The sequence below is a fragment of the Crocodylus porosus genome, unplaced genomic scaffold (assembly GCF_001723895.1).
Source record: "Crocodylus porosus isolate Cpor-Errol unplaced genomic scaffold, CroPor_comp1, whole genome shotgun sequence".
Lineage (NCBI taxonomy): Eukaryota > Metazoa > Chordata > Crocodylia > Crocodylidae > Crocodylus > Crocodylus porosus.
Window position 1 is genome coordinate 53,235,120 of NW_017728907.1, and position 20,573 is coordinate 53,255,692.

The 20,573-nt window shown below is 41.7% G+C and overlaps 1 protein-coding gene across 8 annotated transcripts in view; it reads right to left on the reverse strand.

The window, feature by feature from the left end:
* The window catches only part of ZCCHC11 (zinc finger CCHC-type containing 11), a 73,266-nt gene that overhangs the window by 23,319 nt on the left and 29,374 nt on the right, over positions 1 to 20,573 (reverse strand). For all 8 annotated transcript variants that reach the window (XM_019531435.1, XM_019531431.1, XM_019531429.1 and 5 more), the window contains 12 exons: positions 19,956 to 20,025; positions 16,865 to 16,991; positions 12,261 to 12,380; positions 11,667 to 11,885; positions 11,349 to 11,523; positions 7,502 to 8,259; positions 3,712 to 3,862; positions 3,033 to 3,119; positions 2,203 to 2,306; positions 1,754 to 1,811; positions 1,550 to 1,653; positions 863 to 952 (listed from right to left, as the gene is read on the reverse strand). In XM_019531435.1, coding sequence (XP_019386980.1) covers positions 863 to 952; positions 1,550 to 1,653; positions 1,754 to 1,811; positions 2,203 to 2,306; positions 3,033 to 3,119; positions 3,712 to 3,862; positions 7,502 to 8,259; positions 11,349 to 11,523; positions 11,667 to 11,885; positions 12,261 to 12,380; positions 16,865 to 16,991; positions 19,956 to 20,025 — 2,063 coding nt within the window. The remainder of the gene's footprint in view (positions 1 to 862; positions 953 to 1,549; positions 1,654 to 1,753; positions 1,812 to 2,202; positions 2,307 to 3,032; positions 3,120 to 3,711; positions 3,863 to 7,501; positions 8,260 to 11,348; positions 11,524 to 11,666; positions 11,886 to 12,260; positions 12,381 to 16,864; positions 16,992 to 19,955; positions 20,026 to 20,573) is intronic.

Genomic DNA, 20,573 nt, shown 5'->3' on the forward strand with positions numbered 1-20,573 from the left:
CTTGTTGCAGTCTTTCCCTCCCTACTAGCATGCTCACCTCACCCCAAATTTTGGTATCATCAGCAAATTTAAACAGGGTCTTCTAAAAATGTAACTAGACTGTCCAGTCCCTCTTAGGAAATTCATTATTGATACTGATAAAATACAGTGGATCCTGAAACATGTTCTAGAGCAAAGTCAGAAGCAGATTTCATGGTACCCCACTGGAATACAGCACAGTAGCTGCTGATACTGCAGTACAGCTTTATATCAGTAATAAAATATATATCCCATTAGTGTTTCCATTAAAATACATTAATAGAGCCAATTAAATGGTGGAGAATAATAATGAGCTGGCTGTGTGCCAAATCATTTACTGTTTATTTCCAAAAATCTCACTGCACAAAACAGTTACTATTATGCTTCATTACAAGATTATGAGAGAGACAAGCAGCTTTCTTTAGCTGTAAAATTTATCAGCTGGATGCACTAGTACATTCTGAGCCAAAACTTGTTAAGCTTTTTGTAATTGCAACTGGCTTGAGCTCAAGAAATGACTTTTTTGGAATAATCAGCTTTCCAAGAAACAAAGACGGTTAACCAGCCAGCAGAAGGCATTAGAGGCCAGCTTCTACACTGGAATACGTGCTTGTAACATGACTGGCTTCAAAGGAAATAATATACATTTCTGGGGTCAGAATCTGTTTCTAAGACTTGACTATATCAATATACATGGCCGCACAGGACATAAGCAGCTTAAGAAAGGTTGTTTGTTTTCTTAGGCATTAGCACATGTGAGGTGTTTTTTAGGACAAGGACCATCTAGCAGGGAGCATAGTTTCATACAAACAGGGATAAAAGCCATGTTTTCATTTGATATTACCTTAGCAAAAACTTTCATTGTATATCCCAAGTATTGTACTCTAGGATCAATAGCTGCGTATGTAGCCAGCATTCTTGTGTTGTGCTGTGCCTGGAAAAAAAGGAGTCAGACAAGAATTAGAAAATAGTTCTCAGTTTAGTTTGCAATTCAGACACAAGGATTGTAAGGAGCCAAATTCTGAGTGAGGTAGAGTCTCTGCTCACTTAAGACTTACGCATCACTTCACAGGGACTGCATAAATGCAACTGAAGGTTAAATTTAGACCAGCATTTTGTAAAACTTATCACCTGAAAATACCAGCAGAGTAATCAGTTCAAACGTGACATCACTCTAGGACAGATCCTGTCCCCACCTCTGCTGGTGCAGAGGCTTTAAAAGGAACAGCAGTACAATGCAAGTCAGGAACTTGGGAGCCACACAGGGATCACGCTGGCAAAAGTACCACGGGGACTACAGCAATAACAGCTCCATTTCTGCCTAGCTAGTTCAGCTAGGAGCTGGGCTGAGAACCTGGACCTAGTTGATTAAAATATTTAAAACAATGATACATCATTATCACTTCTGACTCAGAAATACTGCCCCAGTTAACTTCCGAGTCCCTTTAACTGTTTAGACTTCCTGGTTTACTGTCTGTATAGAACAACCCAGAAAAAAGTGCAATTTGTTTTTACAGAAACTGATACTCACCAGTGTATTGTATAAACTGATGTCTCCCTCTAAGCCGCTCCGTCGGTGTTCAAATTTTACTATAGGCACTTTGGCTGTTGTTATAGGCAAGATGTTTCTTAAACCTGAAGAGGCAAGACTTCAGTACATAAAACATGCCCATAAATATTAAGTGTATAAATAAATACCGGTAATCATCATGCAAAACACACTTAAACCACATACCTGGATGCTTCTTAAGGATTTTTGCCAAACCTTCAATGATTTCTTTACAATTTAGTTTCTAGGGGAAAAAAAACAAACAAGTAGCGAAGTCTGAGCTATTAAATATAGATCCTATCCTAACAAACAAGCTTAATGCCAAATACTGTATTTCATGGAGCAAACTTTGTCTCCACAAGCAACAGAGTGCCACTGGTCACTCTGCACTAACTCCCCATGTGAGCCTTTTATGCGCACTGCAAGTGAATGTCTGTGCGAGGCAAAAAGCAGAAAAAGTGACATCACACCTAACGTGCCCAAAGAGTGCTCCAGTGGGGTGTTGCCGTAGCGTAGGTGGCACACTGTAAATTCACAGCCTACCTACCCGAGTAGTAAGTGAAACATAAATCTGTCTTCATTTTAAGAGTATTCATTGTACAGTGTGAAACATCATTTTCAAAAAAGCCTCTCACCTCTGCATTTTCATGGCCTTCCAAAGTCATGCAGATATCCAGGTCACTGTCCCGGAATCCAAATCCATTCTTTGAAGAGCCAAATAAGCAAAGTCTAGCCTTGTCTAGCCAAAAGAAGAGACAGAAAGTGTCACAGGAAAGTTGTTGATTTTGCCCGTTTGTATAACTTTTTTTTTTTTTTTTTTTTTTTAAATAGCTGCTTATTATAGTGACTTGCTTCACTGGGGCGGGAGGCTGGGAATCCATTTTCTGTAATACACTAAAGGGGCTTTAAAATTAGTTTTTACTGGATACCTCCAAGACTTCCTGTTAGATAACAGAGGAAGCGAGGACATTACATTCATTTGTACATGCAGTAGATAAGGAATTAAAACACGAGTGATTTTTTTGTTAGCCCAGTGCATTAGAGATTTGCTAATTAAATAATAATTTTGACATATGCTGAATTGTTTTATTATAATACAATGTGGCACTGGCTTTGATTGATCTGTTTTGGAATATACACAAATACTTTTTTTTTTTTTTTTTAATAGTTCAAACATGCACTTTTCCTGGCCTTGCACACCCCTTGTGCTGAGGTCAGGATGCCAACTGTTATTTCATTTACACCACTGCAGGTCTCCTTCATGCTAGCATCATTAGAAAGCAAAAGAAAAAGGGCAGAAGGCTCAAGATCAAGCTTAACTAGCTGCAGGTTTATTTATGGATACACAACAAATAAAGACATTTCAATCTTAAACAGGACAAATAAGTAAGGTGGAGCACAGCGATATCTTCCAGACTACTGGAAGTTTAACAGCAAATTGTATATTGTACCTGATATTACATACCATTATATTCCTTTCGAATAAATCTTTCCAAACTTGCCAGAATTTGTTCTCTGTTTTGTTGCTCAGATAAAGGAGGTGATAATTCATCTAGCGAAAAAACAGGAGAAAAAAGTATGATGTAACATTCTGCTAAATTTTTTACACCAAACAGATCATCATTTCACAGATTAAGGTACTTCCTAACACTATTTCTCTACGAATAGTTAGTAAAATGTATTTCTGAACTTTTTTGTATTAGTCAGTGCTGACAGCATTTTATTTTGGGGCTTGAGCCTGCTGATATTACTCAGACAAAACCAATCAAAGGGGACTTTTCCTAAATAGGAACAGCAGAATCAGGCAAACGCTGAGGCAACTTTACTGGGCACAGCGACACCTTAAGAACGCAAGCCACTTATCTCCAAAACCAGTGAAAAACTCGAGATGAAAGTTCTTCCTCAAACTTATTCTGGGACAAAATTCTAGACTGACACGTCTATTGAAATCAAACAGCATGACAAGAAAATGCAAACGCGGGGCAATTTTTATTTTCAAGGATGTGGATGTAACTTAACGTCCTTCTCCTGAAATCAGCAGAGCTATTACCTACGTATATGGAAACAGAAGTTAGCTCTATAGAAATTATGACTGGTAGCACGATAAAAAGTCCCAACTATCCCAACAGTAGCAGAGTACTTACCAAAGCATTTCTTACACACTAGATCAAGTATTTCCCGAAATCTATCCGTCATTGGTGGTAGTGGTTTTAAATCAATTTTCTTAAAATCCTCTGGGCAGTCATTTTTGGAATGGCCATCCCGTTTGCAGATGCTGCATACTATAGTTGGAGGCTATTCAATGAAATAAATAAATTAAACGCTTAATTTATGGTATTTCCACACATCCCAATACTATTTCTATACAAGTTTGGGGCAACCTAGAGCATTTGTAGGGTGAGCAAGGACAGTGTTCATACAGAGCACAATACAGAAGCACCCTCTGACATATCACCTTCAGGTCCCAGAGCTTAGAAAGTCCACCAGAAGATAAAAATAAGCAAGGAGGCCAGAGAAATGGGAACAAAAATTCAAAAGGTTTAAATTGCACAAAAGTAGAGTTAGATTTTTTTTAAACAAATGCACAAAACAACTTCCTCAATAAGAACAGAGGAGCAATGGAACAAGATGCCCAGAGAAGATGTGAAATCTCCTTCGTAGCAGGTTTTCAAGAAGAAGCTAGACAAGTATTTGCCTGGGGGGGTTTAGGTATAGCACATCCTGTATTTATGCAGAGAGTTAAGACTAAATAACATGTGAAGTCCCTTACAACTCTATGCTTCTGAGATTCAGTTTTATGTTTGGTAACTTCAGAAATCAATTTATTTTAATGTACGCAATGGGGAAGGTAAGGAATCCTTTATTCATAGGTCTCAGCTTCCAACAATATTTAAGTACACAAATGATCGCAGCTTGTCTCTCAACTTATTTCAGCCAATTTGACTATCGTGACCAGCCAACATTTTTAAAAAAATTTTTAAAAAAATCACTGATTAAAATATAGATATATATTAGTTCCAAAAAAGATTTGAAAAGTTAAAAGTATCCCTTTAACAAACTGGACTTTTCAACCACAACAAAACAGCAAGCAGCGATCCCAAATATTTTCAATTATCATAATCAGGAAAATATATATATTTCTACTGCATAGCTATCAATCACACCAGTTCTAGTCCATTAAAGCCTTCAGTTCCATAACATGCAATATTATCCCCCCAAATGCCATGTTACGAGGCATACTGAGACAGACGGTAGAAAAAAAGTCAGCATGCCAAGGGAAGAGGATAATTAAGAGGGAGCATGACAAAACACAATTCTTTAGGAATGTATTAATGAAGGCGCTGCAGAAATCATAGTGCTCCTAATACAGTTTTTCAGAATTAAAGGACCAGTTTCCCTGAACTTCAATATAATTCCTCTGGTGACAGCCAAAATAAAGAGATCTGATCAAACCAGAGTCGCTGATCACTTTCGTGACCAGGACTTTTGCCTCTGAGAACTCTTAGGATTTTGGCTTGATGAAAACCGATTATTATCAATTTGCTCCCAAAAATCTAATTAGCAACACAAAGTCGGCAAATCTCTGACCACTGTATTGGCAGGTCTTTTCTCTACTTACTCATTTATTATTTCACTTTATACCCCTTCCACCCAGAAAGGCTCAGAGTAGCTTACAATAAATTATAACAACCCACAGATAAAAGGCAGACTCCCCAAATGACGCGCCAACATTTTACAGCTTCACTCCACTCCACCTACCAACTCCTACTACCCCAGCTATTATGCAGGCACGCAAATCCTCTGGTCCATCCCAACCACACTAACATCTATGGGGGCATCTCCATTTATGCTTTACTGCAGTTGACTAATTAGCTCCACAGTAAAGCATCACTGTCTACATGTGCAGCACTATTAGGTCACAGTAAACTAATCAGCTCTGCTGTAGGATGGTACTGTCTGGGACAAATACTATCCTTTGGCAGAGTTATTTAGTGCGCTGCAAAACACGTGTAGACAATGGCCAAGACTGGCTGGGGCACAAGGGTCCTACAGTGCAGGGCTGCCTGCCAGCTAGCCCTGCACTTTAACATCCTCGAGCCCCAGCCAGCCCCTCCACAGCACACTAAGCCAAGATGGAGCAGCTCTGGGCTGGCTAGCTAACCCCTCCGGGCCCTCTGCCAGCCGGGGCTCAGTTGCACTGGCTCAATGTGCTGTGGTCCTAGGTGTATGTGTAAACGCTGCGCCTAGGAGTAATAAACTCTGGTGTGAACTATGCCAGAGTTTATTCAGGAGCATTAATATTACTTCCAGATGTGCCCTGTATATAAAGACCTCTTTCCACTTTCTCCTAAGCCACCCACTCTCTCCCTCCCGTGCAAAGGAGATCCTCCTCTTCTCTCCCAACATCCCTCCTAACCCCACACCCACCTCGGCCTGCACCTGGCCTTTAAAACACATAAATAGCCCTCCCTCCCTCCAACAAATACAACATTTATATCCCTTTATACAAGGGATATAAATTCAAAAGACCCAAAAGAAGGAAATAAAAGAATAACCCTCAGTCCTCACCTCCATCCCCAGCCGAAGGCCAACGCCAAAGGGTGCCTTTCAATAGCTTCCCATGGCAAAGCCCACCTGGGAGTTAACCCAGGGAGGCCTGCCAGCTCTGTAGGGCCTGCAGACAGATCAGGTCCTTCTCTCAGTTTGGGCAGACAAAATGATGCCCAAGCTGGGCTGCTTGACTTTTTTTTACATTGAAAGTCTAGAAATTTCTACCATCAAATTTATGGCTGTTCCTTTTCCCAGAGGAAGGGAATATGGCAAAGGCAAACCTTGCAGTCCTCAGGAGTGAGCATAAGCACAACAGTGGTTCTACATGAACAGTACTTCTAGTAAGATCTAAGTAATATTTGCCAACAGTCAATACTTCTATAACCTGGCATGATCACATCTGATGTCCCCTACTAGGGCAAATCCTGATTATTTTTTCAGGAAAAGGGATCATGGTGCTGATAACATTGTGTTACAGCTGTTCAACCCATGGCCATACCCTCACATTACCTTCTTTCTAGTCTATAAACTAAACTGTCCTGAGAGAGCAAGCAGAGTTAAACAGAGACATTGGCTTTTCATGACAGGCAATGGGACAGTAACAAAACAACGCATCCGAAGGATGCATGTCTGTCACAAAGTGAAGTGATGTACTTTGCAGCCAAGTACTGCATCTACTCAAATCCAAGATGAGCTTTCCCCTGCATTCAACACTGGGGGGGGAAGCAATGCAGGGGGGAGCTCCTCATCTTGGGATTCAAGTACGGGGGGGCAGAGGCAATTGTAGTTCTGGCTCCTGCCTCAACTTGGGCTTAGGGTCAGTCACAGCCATTGCTGCTGCTCCCTCTAATCCTCCCCCACACAACTGCTCCCCACTGTCTCCTACCCTCAATCACAGCTCCAGCCCCACTCTGGCACTCTCTTGCTTGACAGCAGCTGTGGCAGTACAATGGTGGCAGCAGCCCCGATCCCAGCACGATCCTAAGGTCAGTGCTGCTTCTGCCACAAGCTGCTTGGATGTGCCAGGGCCACCAGGTGCTTTGTGTCCCCAGCCAGATTGGGGTCAGAGTTACAATAGAAGGCAAGCAGGGGAGGGGTAGGGGGCAGGCACAGCAGGACAGGGAACAGGGGTCAGGCTGCTTGATGGCCCCTGCTGCAGTGGTGGCAGGGACAAATTTAAGATGATCCTCCAATATTTAGATTCTATACATGGAAAAAACTGTAACAAATTTATACGTTGTCTATATATATTATTTGGGGGTCATCTTAAATTTCAAGTGGTCTTTGATTTGGGTAAATACAGTGCAAGTTTTATTGATGTGTTCATGTAGTAGCAATAAAAAAAAAAAAAATCCATCTGAGCATCTTTAAAATGCATCTTACCTTTCCAGAAGTCAAAATAAACTTATCAAACACATAATGCATTTCTTCTGTGCAGAGTCTGTCTTCATCTTTAAGGTCACAAACTTCTACCATTGCTTTGCAGTTGAGCGAGGTAGCTGCCGTGCTAGTGCTGGCGCACGTATTCTTCTGTGAACGTTCTGTTACTGAATTCTGTTGACTTTCAGCATCAGAAAATTCATTAACAGAATTTGAGTCATACGACTGATGTTCACTGCAATGACAACGGTGTCTTAACTCATCTTCATTGACACAAATTTGTGAAGTCTCTAGATCATCTTGCTCTTTGAGTAATTTTTGCTTTAATTCACAGCGTTCACTAGGAATAAGGGATACAGTTTCCCCTCTGTCTTCTTCATAATTAGAGTCTAACACATCTGTTTTATTTGCCAATACATTGTCTTTGTTCTTGGGAATACATTTCCTGGAAGCAGATTCTTTTTCATTACATTCAACTTCACTCTCCTGCATGTTGCATCCACTTCCTGCGTTCTGTTTTTCTCCAACTTTATCCGCCTGAGGAAGGCAACAATTGGCTACAGAGTCTCCAGATTTGGTAGATTTCTTGTTGCTAATTTTTCCCTTTTCTTTTTTCTTGGTATCTGGTTTGGATTTAGTCCCATCTTTACTTTGTGGACATGCAAAATATTTATATGCTGTCCGGAATCGCTCCAGGATGTACTCAAATACCATCTGGCTATTTAGGCTTCGTGCAACATTTCTCTTTAGTGCAAAAGGATCTAGAAAAAAGATCATTCAAATAGTAATAATTTATTACCCAATTTATATATTTTACTGACTGTCTGATAGTCATCTATTTGAACTACACTATTAAATTATTACTACGCTGCATTTCAAATAAGTGCATATTATAGTGCAGTCCAGAACTGTATTTATGCTATGCATTCTCCTCTTCAGCTCCTTGAAGATCTGACTGTTCTCATGAAAAGACTGAAGGACAAAATGGAATAAATATAGCTCAGATACATACTGTTCCTAAGTACCACTTAAGGAACTAGATCCTCTGGGATTCTTTACAGGCGTTCCTGTATAATCACTGTACACCAACAGTGAATGTCTATTATTCACTATAGAGGATAATATTTATTAAAAATTGTGGGATATTTCTGCTTTGTTAAAAAGTCACATTATAGTCAACTGATAAACTTGAAATGAAAATAAGTATCTATATGTGACAATGAACTTTTATGTAATCCTGCCCATGTTTTCTCCTTCACTGCATAGTTATCTTGGAATCTAGTGTTAAAAATTAGCATCTTTAAAAGTAAAGACATATTCAGGAAACTGACTGTCAAAACATCACTTTGTAGGGCTTTTCTATTTAGTCTTCTGGTAGCTTTCAGATCAAATGTTCACAAATCAAAAGGCATTATTGCTGTAGCTGTATAATTTGACCTGGAAACTTGTACATCAAGCGGGGTTGCTTCTTCCTCTTACATTAACCATAGTAAGCAAACAAACAAGAGATTTTTTAACAAAAAAACCCTTTTCAGTTAAAAATACAACAGCCACATACAATCCCTCCCTCCCCAAATAACCACTATTTAATCACCTCCTGGTCCTCTGTATCCTCTCTTTCTCATAGCTCATTTCTTTATTATATCTTACAGGCTTCAATTTCCACATACAGGAGCATAGGAAAGTAGGGCTGAAAGGGACATACGGGCGTGTCTATACTAGTGCAAACATGCGCTCTGCGGTGCCTGAAAAGCCACTGGAAAAAGCACACAGAACATGTAAAAGGGTTCTCCATGGTGCATATTTGCAGTGTGGAAGAAAAAATGATATACCAGGAACTCCCTGTATCTAAAAAATTGCAGAAAGCAAGGCGTCTCACATGGCTGCAGCACGCACCGCCCAAAACAGAAGCCTGGTCTGCTGCAGCCATGCTCTGGCTGCTGGCCAGGCTTCATGCACCCAGACTGCTCCAGCTGCAACCCCAGGAGGCCCCAGGATCCCAGGTACGGCTTCTGGGGCCAGCCCAGGTGCAGCTCCAGCCTACCATACCCCACCTGGGGCAATCTGCTGCATGCCAGAGTGTGTGTGCAAGGGCATGCCCAGAGACAAGTAGCAGCAACACAAATGTGCCGCTGGTATCTGTCTCCAGGGAAATGCATGTTCCTGCTTGTGAGGACATGTGCGATGAGGTCATCTGTCCAGTCCCTTTCTCCCGCCCCCCCGAGCTCTTTTGCTTGATCACAGCCAATGTAGACCCTCTACCCACCATACCCCTGCTTCCTGCATTTTTTTTTTATTTCATTTTTTTGCAGGAGGACTTTTTAAAAAATATTTCTCTCTCTGGACTTGTTTCTTGCCTTTGAAACATTTCATTCACATTTTTCTCTATTTCCCCTCAGACTTTCCTTCTACTTTTCTTTTTCTTCTGCATCTTCTCATACTTTAAACCTCCTTGAGCACACTTCTATTAACTACTCATTAAGATTCTCTCCTAGGTCCGCTCCTATTTGTCTAGGAGAGTGTTACTCAAGTGTATGGCTCCACAGTGGATGAGTGATGCCAGCTCAGTCCAGCTGTACTCCGTGCGGGCCCCGCACGAGCCCAATCCAGCTGTGCCCCACCTTGCCATGGCTATACCAGCCCAATCTGGCCATGTGCCAGTTTGATCCAGCACACCTGGATCTGGCTGCATAGTGGTGTGATGTGGCATGCAGGGCCACATTATCCAGCCCCTGGGTCTGCCCAGGTTCCAAAAGTTTGCTACCATGGAGGCAGCAATTAATGCTGCCAATGCTCTGCCCAAAGCCAAATTTCCAGATCCTCGGGAAGCCCCATGGATTAGATGACATGGCTCTACAGGCGGGGGTTGAGCATCCCTGATCTAGGAGACTTCATCCACTTACGTCCCTGACCTAATGACTAATATGTTCTACCCTGCAACGTTCAATCGACATCCTCTTGTTCAGTCTCAGATTTAGCTATTGCATCACATCTCAAACCCATATAAAACCTGAGTTTAATCTTCCCTCCTAACGTTCTTCCAAACCCTCACTTTCATTCCCATGGACAATCCAAAGTTCTGGTACATTATATTTTTGACCTTTCCCAATAAACAATGTTAAAAAAAAAAGTTAACCCCCCCCGGAAAATCCCGCATTGTTTTTCAATTAGAAATGGACAAAACTTAATTACTTCTCTTTGGCTCTGTCCTATCAATACACTTGAAGCGTCACTCCCAAATTCACTCAACATCACACCTGCCAAATGTGCTCTTTTGGGCAGGAGATTCAGATTTTGGGGCATTTTCTAGAACACAACAATTTTCCCAAGAAGCTACAGGTCAGCTTCCTATTGTGGAAACTATGACCTATGACAGCTTCCAGTTCATTGAATTAGCTCTATTCCTCTGATCAGCGCCCTCCCCTTTGTTCTGCTTAAGTGTCAGAAGCAGGGGAAATAGACTGATGGGATGATCAAAGGCATTTGAAAGATCCAATAGTATGAGAACTGCAGAGGCAACGTTCCCACATTTCCAGAAGGAATGGAGAAGAAAAAAAAAATGGATGGAGGCAATACAGATAAAGGGAAATGAAACAGATGGAGATAGGCCAGAAGAAGGATAAGTACGTATAAATGGAAAGAAAGGAAGAAAAGGTGGTTAAAAACCAAAGCCAAGTATTTCAAGATTCAGCAATCCATGCTGCAGTACTTGGTGGTTGACACACTTTCAAGCAGTCCAATTAGCTAGAAAATGTTTTTGTGTTTTCCCCATCATTTGTAACTGATGCAATCCATCGTCGAAAGATCGTGTCAATAGTACAAAGGACAGTGCATAATTTCTGCAACCCACCTTCAATGGCTATTCGCCTTTTAGGCCAGTTCTTGTTCTCTCTGGTTAAAAGTTCCTGTACCCGTATACTGATGACATATTCTTCCAAAGCAAATTCCAGTGTGTAAAATTTCAACAATTCTAACCACAGTTGCCCCAGGGACACCTGGTGGGGTGTTTCAAATACTAAGGGAGACTGAAACAAAGACAAAAGTATTTAGTTGCAATAAGACACGGAAATTCCAATATTTTTCTAGCCCCTCTTTTAGATTAAAACTTTAGTGATCACGCAGAAGAAATCCCAGGTAGGGTCTGCCCTCAGACAGAACGAAGACTCACTTTTCCTTGCTTCTCCCTAGCATTACTTTGGTTATCTGCTTCTGAGCTTGAAGCCTTCTTGCTGCCACCTTTTTGCTGCTCAGCTTTAGTCTTGCCTTCAACACCATTTGAGTTTTTCCCTGCTCCGTTATTTGGTGGTTTGTATTCCCATCGTACAAACTTCTCTTCTATAACTTTCAACTGGTGATCATCTGGCCTCTTTGAATCAAAGCCTTCAATCTACAAACACAGTTAGAGGGTTTCTGAGACGGGATCGGATGCAGTAAACCATACAAGAGTATATGGCCAGTGTAATCAACGCCATATCAACAGACTGCCGCAGAATTAAAAAAGAAAAACTTTCTTCCTTTCCCAAAGTCCAGCACTGTACAATTACTTTGTGTATTATGAAAGACTTTCACCTCCCCCAGAAATATCAGGCACATATCAACCGTCAGAGAAAAAAAATATGCATCGTGTTTTTGTTTCTGGGTTGTTTTTTTTAAATGAACTACTAATCCAGTCAGATAAAACAGAATTTACAATCCTATAAACTACTTATGTACCCCTTAAATTACTGCCAGAGTGGGATTATGTTATTAACCAATAACTTACCCAAGTGCCTAAACAGGATGGTAAAATAGGTGGTTTTCTTTGTTGAAGAAAAAATATCACCATTAAGGCAAAGGAATATGAGGGGATCCCACCTTCTGCCTGGCAGTCAATATGGCACAACTATAAGAAGAGAAGCTATTAGTTTTCTGATAAAATTTAGCATATAATTCAATATATCAGATAAATAAACCAATAAAAGGATTCAAAATTATTGCAGAGCATTTGCAAAAGCTGGGCAGAAAGCATTTCATTTCAAAATCAACAGTACACAACATCAGCTGTTTTCTTTTGCTGGTGAGATTTGAAAAGACTCAATAAACTTTTATATACATTCTTCCTGCGTGATCTCCTTTCTGAATGCAAGTCAAACGCAGCATCTCACTCCTTTGTTCTCACCTTGCAATTTCCATGTTACTGCATTATTTGGACCATTCTGCTGTGTCTACACTTCAGCCCAGGATAAAATGTAAACACCAATCATTTCTAAAGATCTTGGCATTTTACTAGGACTCCTGTCACATATACATGGGGTAGCCAATCTTCCTGCCCAAAGGAGCAGCCTACCAAAATCTCCTGATTGGTAACAAAAACTCCTGTGCTTCTCCTACGGGAGGCCACAACAGTGTGCGTCACCCAGCTTTCTACCAGATGCCACCCCAGATCTGCCTGGGGGCTGCACAAGGCTCAGGAGCCACAGCAAGGCTATTCTGTGCATCTGTGGGTCATATACACCAGCCTGTCTGGGACCTAACCTTTTTCCCCAGGAAGTCTTCTGTTGTTCAATCCTCACATATATAAGACTTCCTCATATCTGGCAGTAGACTATTCTTCCAGTTTTTCAAGAGACTTATTTTTGTATTTTTTTTTTTTTTTTAAGAGTCAAAAGGTTCACTTTTTTAGTTCATATTGCTTTGCTTGTATGTATTCTATGGCACTAGCATTTCATAAAACAATCTATAACAATACTATATAACGGAATGCACTTTTTGTTGAACTCATATCATTTAAAGTCAAGTATTACTTGATACTGAAATCAAAACTGAATTACAGAAATGTGTGGAGTGTACTCAACGGGACTGTTAGAGCTCATTTCTCATGATCACCACTCACGTCTTTATAAGATACAGAGTAAAGGTGTTGGTGAACTACATGAGCTCATTTTTAAAGCTACCTATAATTTTGATGAATGGTAAATTTTACAAAAAATACATGCTCTCACTGGAAATTCGTTTTGGAAAAGAGTTCACAGCCACATTACAGGGCACTGTCCCTTTCGACAAATCATTGTTGTTAACAGGACACCCAGTGTTTCCCAGCTGTTCTGCATCGTCATGTTGCAGAGGCTGGAATGCAGCCCAGGCCAGGCTGGCGGTTTCAGGAGTATATGATTTAAAGGTGAGGGTCTCACCCCCACTTTACCTGTTTCCCATAACGCAAAAGAATCAAAAAGTGGTACAAATGGGCACCATAAGTAGGCAGCAATGCCTGCTCTCTCGCCTGCCTGGTGGACCATGATGCTCTGCCTCTTCGCTGGACTCTGGCTCAGGATTTTTGACCAACCAGCTGGGACCAGCCTACAGAATCTGGGACTGTCTGCCCAAACCGAGACACATGGGCACCCTAACGATAAGCTGCAATTCTAGGTTGAGAAGACATGCCTTGGTGCAGGGATTGTGGATGATATACTGCTGCCTGATGCCATCTTTACAAATCCCAGGTTCAAAAGGCAAATACAGAGGGAAGCTCTGATGGCAGGCTCTATGACTATGTCATGTGATGGTAAGGCTCTATGTAAGGACTGCAGCATTGCTGGGATTTTGAGCAGCATTACTGGCACCTGGACCCCATGAGAGAGTCTCCCCCTAAGCACTCAGCTCTGTGTTCTCCTTAGAATCGGAGGAAAGTCAGGCTGGAAGGGACTTCTGGAAGTTATTCTAGCCCAGCCACCTGAGGCAGGATCAACCCTGTCCAAATCATCCTGTACAAATCCTTGTTTAACCTCTTGCCAAAATGACGCAATCAACTCTGTCATAAAACCACAAAGCAGAGCACCCTAACCTCCCATAGGTAGAGTAGGGGGACAAGGGTGGCCAGTGTGCTGCTGCTGCAAGGCTTATCAAAATACACTCAAGAGATCCAAGACAGACAGCAACCCCTGCCCCCACCCCCCTGGCCCATACCAATCTGACCATGCTGTAAAAATCCTTCTTCTGGTGAATCTACATCGCAAAGAATAGCGTTCTTCACTTTGGTTGGCCGACCCTAGTTAGCTAACCTAGGTTAAAAATAGCAGTTTACGCTATAGTTAGATGCTCAAGTTCAAAGCCAGGATCCCTTGTAGTAGGCTTTATCTTGATCTTTTAATCAAAGCTGCCTTGCCTTTATTGCTATTTCAACCCAAGTAAGCTTAAGAACAAGCTTTTTTGTGGTGCAGACATACCCTTTGGAAAGAGAATCTCACCCTTGAAATCATTAGCTGAATTCCACCAGACCTCTTTACGAGCAATATTTTATTGCAAGTTAGAGTTGGGGAAGATTTTATGACTATAAAAATTGCATTTTCTAAGGATCAAGCTAGGAATTTTAGAAATATAAGCTTAAAAGCAGTCACAGGACTGGGAGACTAGAAGCAATTCAATAAAAAAGGTCTCTCCTCCCAGTCTCCTCCATCCTTCACCTTTTTTGCCAACTTTAAAAAAATGCACATGCTTGTCTCCAGCTAGAAAGTGGACATACTCCGCACCATTGGCTTCCAATCACAGCAGGGAACACAGAATTCAGAATGGCTCCTGTATTTTCAACACTATATATTGGAACAAAGTCCTGAATAGCCATAGTCTATTTCCAAGAGTTTGACGATTCATCAATAAATTGCTTCAGTTTGTATTCACAAAAACCAAAGGTTTATATCCTTACTACCAGGGATCCTGGTTTTCCCCGATAAAAAAAGATGAACACAATATTTTCTTGATATATTAACAATTTTAAAGCCATTTTAGGCAATTTTGGAAGCCTAGTGCCTTAATCACCATAATAAAATAAATTCTAAATACCTATACAGCCCCCCAGCCCAACTGGCACCCATAGGAGGCAGTGACTGCTATAGTGGAGTGGAGCTCAGAGGCTGGCACCCCTCTACTCCCTGCCATCTGCAGGCTCGGACAGGGTGGGGGTGTGTGCAGGGGACTCCCTGCTGCTGCATGCACTCCCAAGGAGCAGGGGGGACCTGTGCCCCCTGATCGGTGTGTGGGGCAGGGGCAGACTGCCCACTGTGGGCTCAGTCTCCCCGTTTTGCTGCCCTCCCCCAGGGCCTCCTCAGCCCACTGGGTGCAACCGGGCACAGCAGGGCAGAGTGAGGCTGTATAGGGAAGCTCCTTGCTGCTGTGAGTTCTGCACTGCCCTGGCGAGGCATCCCCTGCCCACACGGCAGCAGTGAGGGGCACAATCCCCCACCGCTGCCATGTGGGCAGGGGAGGCCTCGGCAGGGCAGCACAGAACTTGCAGTGACAAGGAACATCCCTGCGTAGCCCCGTTCTGTTCTGCCGCGCTAATCACACCCAATGGGCTGCGGACAGCCCAGGGTAGGACAGCGGGGTGGGGAGCCGAAGCCCGTAGCAGACAGCCTGCGCTCAACCCCCGCCCCATGCACAGATCTTGGGGGCACGGGTCCACCCTGCCCTCCCAGGAGTGCATGCAGTGGCAGGGAGCCAGCCCCAACCCCCGGACAAGCTGTGTGTGGCCCTGTCCCACTCCCCACCGGGGCCTTGCAGCTATGTATTCCAGCCCCAGGCTCCAAGGCCCACACACCCTCTGGCTGGGCAGCAGCTCCAGCCCTGCCCAACTCACTTCCTCCCTCCCTATGGGGGCTTCAATCCCTCCTCCCCACTTACCTGCGGGAGCTACTCCCCAGCCTGCCTGGCCATGGCCCCTGCCTGACCACCCTCCTCCCACTCCCTCAAGCCCCTTGCAGGCTGGAACTCTGCCAACCTGTAGACAGCTCTTTGCAAAAGTGCAAATTCGCAGGTTTCTCCATTAAAATAAAAAAATCCACATTTTCCAGGTAAAAGGGAAAATCCACATTTTTCTCCGTTTTCCCATGGGAAATGGGAAACCCGGATCCCTGCTTATTACACAGTGCCATGGGCCTTATTTTTACATTTTCTCTACTCACTTTGGACAGACTCTTCCGTCTTTCAGGTCCCTGTTAACAGAAGGCTGCCACCTTCCCTTCTGCAGCTCCTCCTATCAGTATTTGTCAATTTTTCTTCTCAACCTCTAATAAGGCTCAGGAGTAAGAAAACAATTTTATCCTTCTCATGCTTTTCAATTCTTCTCTCCTTAGATTAATGGTTATTTCTCTAATTGTAGCATACAAATGCTGAAGAATGTGAAGAATTTACAGGAAAGATGAGGCTATACTGGCCATTTTCATGTAGTGAGATAAAGAACATCTTTGACAACTTTAGTAGCACCGGGAATTGCTGTCTGATGACAGAGGTCTACTTCTGTAGCAAATTTATTGCTGTTTCAGACTATACGTTATACAGAGTTGTCAAAGCAGGAATAAATGCACTTAAGCAGTCTTTATTTTTTATAAAACTTACTCTAGCCCAGTAGCGGAAAGCCAGTACCAGGGGAACAAGGACAGGCTCCAGTTTGCCAAGGGCAGCCAACAAGTCAGTTGTAAGACAGGCCACATCATTTCTAGCACTCACTTTACAAGTTAAACCACTGTAATTAAAAGAAAATTAAGAAAAGTTTAAAGTTCAGAATTGTATCTTGCAGGGAACAGACAGATTTTAAAAGACTGCAGATCTCACAATACTAAAAGCAAATAGGGAAATTTCCATATTACATGAAAGGCAGAAGGTAGGGCAGGGTGACACCTTCGAGACTGCCACCCTGTGCTACCTTCTGCCTGACTTCAGGATGACATGCCTAACTGATGCATGAAAGTGATGGGTCATTTTAACAAACACCCTGGTACCTATATAACTGAGTTAAACCTCATTACTGAAGACTCGGGAATCAGATGTGGAACCAACCAAAATCTTTTCCTGTACAAGATGCAAAAATGTCACTGATGATTACTTTCTATGATCAGCTTTGCTTCCGATTAACTGTGGCCTTATTTAACTCACCTAAACTCCTCCTACACACATGAAGTAGAGAACAACTTATTTTTGCAAAGCAAACCAAGGCTGAAAATAAAAAGCACAATAAAGTGCTAAATACTTTAATAAGTACTGTATCTGATATGTTAGAAAAGGGTAAATCTATGCATAAAACTACCCTAATAATGCAGAGGAATCTAGAGGTGTACATTCTGGGGCTGAAATAGTGTATACATAGTTTTAGCCTACAGTGACTGTACCCCAGATATAAATCCCTGAGACTATCAACATCTGATGCAAATCCTGTTAGACTGTCTCAGATATGGCCATCTTTTTTTAACTCCTACACAGATGCAGACACACTTTCTCTCTCTTCTCTATTCTGAAGTTTCTGTTTGCAAGCAGAAGAAAGGGGTACATCTTTTCTTTTTGTATTAGCCAGGCATGCTCTCTAGATCATACGTTTATAAAAACCCTTTACAGTTTATCCTGCTTTAGTTAAAAATACATTTTGCAGATGTATATAAAAATGAAAAAGTCACATGAACACGAAGAAACATGTTGATTATACTACTGCGCATGCATTATGACCAAGATTTTGTAAACTACTAATTAAATTGTATTTCACAGAGATTAAAATTATGTAAAATCTCATCCATTCCTCAAACAGCTACCTTCAAATCTAGACAAAACTGTTGTGGGTATTATCATCCTGAAAGATGCAAAATCGCACAATTATTAAAGAAACAGTAGCAACATCCAAACAATTTATTAGTTGTTAATAATGTGCCTGGAGGAATGCAACACACATGGGAGACCCAGAAGAAATGTCAATACCTTTTTCTCCCTTTTCTCCACCTGAGCATTAAATACTACTGTGTATAGATGGAGCATCTGACTAAGATGGATTAATATTTTTTGGCTTTGTGGAAGAAATAAACCTGCAGGAAGGATTTCACAAGAGGTGCAGGAAAAGCACCAACCAAGCAGAACTCGGACAAAACATAGTACGAAAAAACCTAGATGAAACCACATGATATGCTAAAATGGTGCCTTGACAATCATCTCTGATGTGCGCTTTATTTGCTTCAGTTGTACTCTCTAGATTTATTTTCTCTCTCACGTGATAAACTGGTTCTGTTTTTCAGAACAGAAAGGCTTTGACTTTTCAGATTAAATGCAAAGAAACAAATCTGGTCAATTTTTAAAGCTCTCCTGTTTGTTTTATTTATTTTTTTAATCGAAGAGTTGAGATGAGCTGGGTAAATCTTTTCAGGAAATTTCATCCTTCCTCCTTAAATTATTTTTTATACTCTGTGGACACACGAACACTTGAAGCCCTTTCAAATAGGGAACATTTCAAAAGGGCAGCAAGCTGGTAAATCTATTGTGTGAACAGGCTTAGACCAATTCAAATGCAGTACACCTCACCAACTTTAACCCCAGATGAAGGAACGTTAGGCTAGAAATAGATGTTGCCGAATGAAGCGGATCAGCTGTGACATGATGTGTCATGGCACAGCTGATCCGTTTCACTGGGCAAACACACAGTGCCCTTTGTCCTGCCCTTGGTGGTGCAGGACAAGGGGCAATGTGATCTCAGCTCACTTTCCCTGCTCGGCCAGACCCCTGCACCATCAAGGGCAGACCCCCGGGTCTGACAGAGCCAAGAAGAGCAAGGTTTTCCCCCAGCCAGCCATATCTGCAGAGACGCGCCACAGAAGTAATAAACATCTGCCACAATAAAGCAGCACAATCTGTTACCACAATTTATCATGCCACTGATTTTCCTTTCATGTGGTGTGACAAAAGTTACTGATGTCTATTTGCTCACCATTTGTGCTGCCATAACAAGCATTATGGTGACAACATGAAGCATCAGGTAACATCTGTTTTCACCCTTAAAGTTGGAGGGGGTTTTACTGATTTGACTTGTTCTCAGCTTGTTCACACATAATGGTTAGAATATACTAGCTGCTGCCCTTCTGAAACAATACCTTGAAAGGGCTCCAAGCATCCTTACAAAGTATCACCTACAACGTGCTAGCACCTTATACACACGCAAGGAGAAGACAGTCCTTGCCCCAGAGTGTTTACTCCTTTGGAGCAGCAATCAGCTATTTCCTGTCCTAAATTGTTATTGCACACCACTGAACTGGAGCTACATTTCATTTTGTAGGTAGTTGCATTTCAGCAGTTGGCGAAGTTATCCCCCACATCCCTCTTTCTACCTCTCCCAGGGGTTATAAGGCTTAATTAATGTTTCTCAAATGCTTTAAGATCCTTAGACTGCATGGTTGGAATAAGTTTTAAGTATCACCTAAGAATGAGTCTCTCTGTTCCTTGTTTAAAAGGGTTAATACTACCAAGACTCCCACATCTAACATATTAGTGAATCTGAGCTAGATCTAGTGTGAAGATAAAGTTCACTTTTCTTTCCAATCTCTCTTCTTTTTAATTCCCTTTTCAACAGTAAGAGTAACTATTACAGTGATATACGCTGCTAGAAGTGAAAGCAACCAGCTCTCGTGAGGTACAAATAAAAGGTGATATCATATTAGTGATCCTGTACTACACAAACCTTTTAACATCTTTGCAAAAAACAACAGGAACTTTGGCATGGAAATCTGACTCCACATCTGAGTAAATAGCTAAAGAAGGAAAAGAAAAGAAATGTGTCATATACATATATATATACACACACACCTTTCATAATTACCCCTAATTGTGTCTTACTTCCTAGACTGAAATGAAGGGCATTTAGGAAATCTTTGTTACAGGTGTCATGTGCCTAAACAATAATCAATGCTATGATTACTTATCCCATTAGAGGAGCTGCCATTAACTACCAAACACGGCAACTGTCACAACAGCAAGTCAAAGGCACATTGTTGGATAAGGTCACAAATGTATTCAACGTTTTTGCTGTGGAGTTTTGTGACACTGGTAAACAACACCCTTTTAAAGCAGTGGAAAGATTAAATGACAAGACCCTGTGCAAGTGGTCGGGTGTTTCTACCAAAAAACCCAATTATTTTCCTTACTATTACTTTGTTTCTCTAAATGCTGCTGTCAGTATCAATCCCACTGTAGGTATCGTGAGCATCATACAAGACCAAAAGTCTTTTAAAAAGCCACATCTATTGGGGTTGCACATGTGATTTGAGCTCCTTTGTATTCATGTTTTTGTACAGGAACT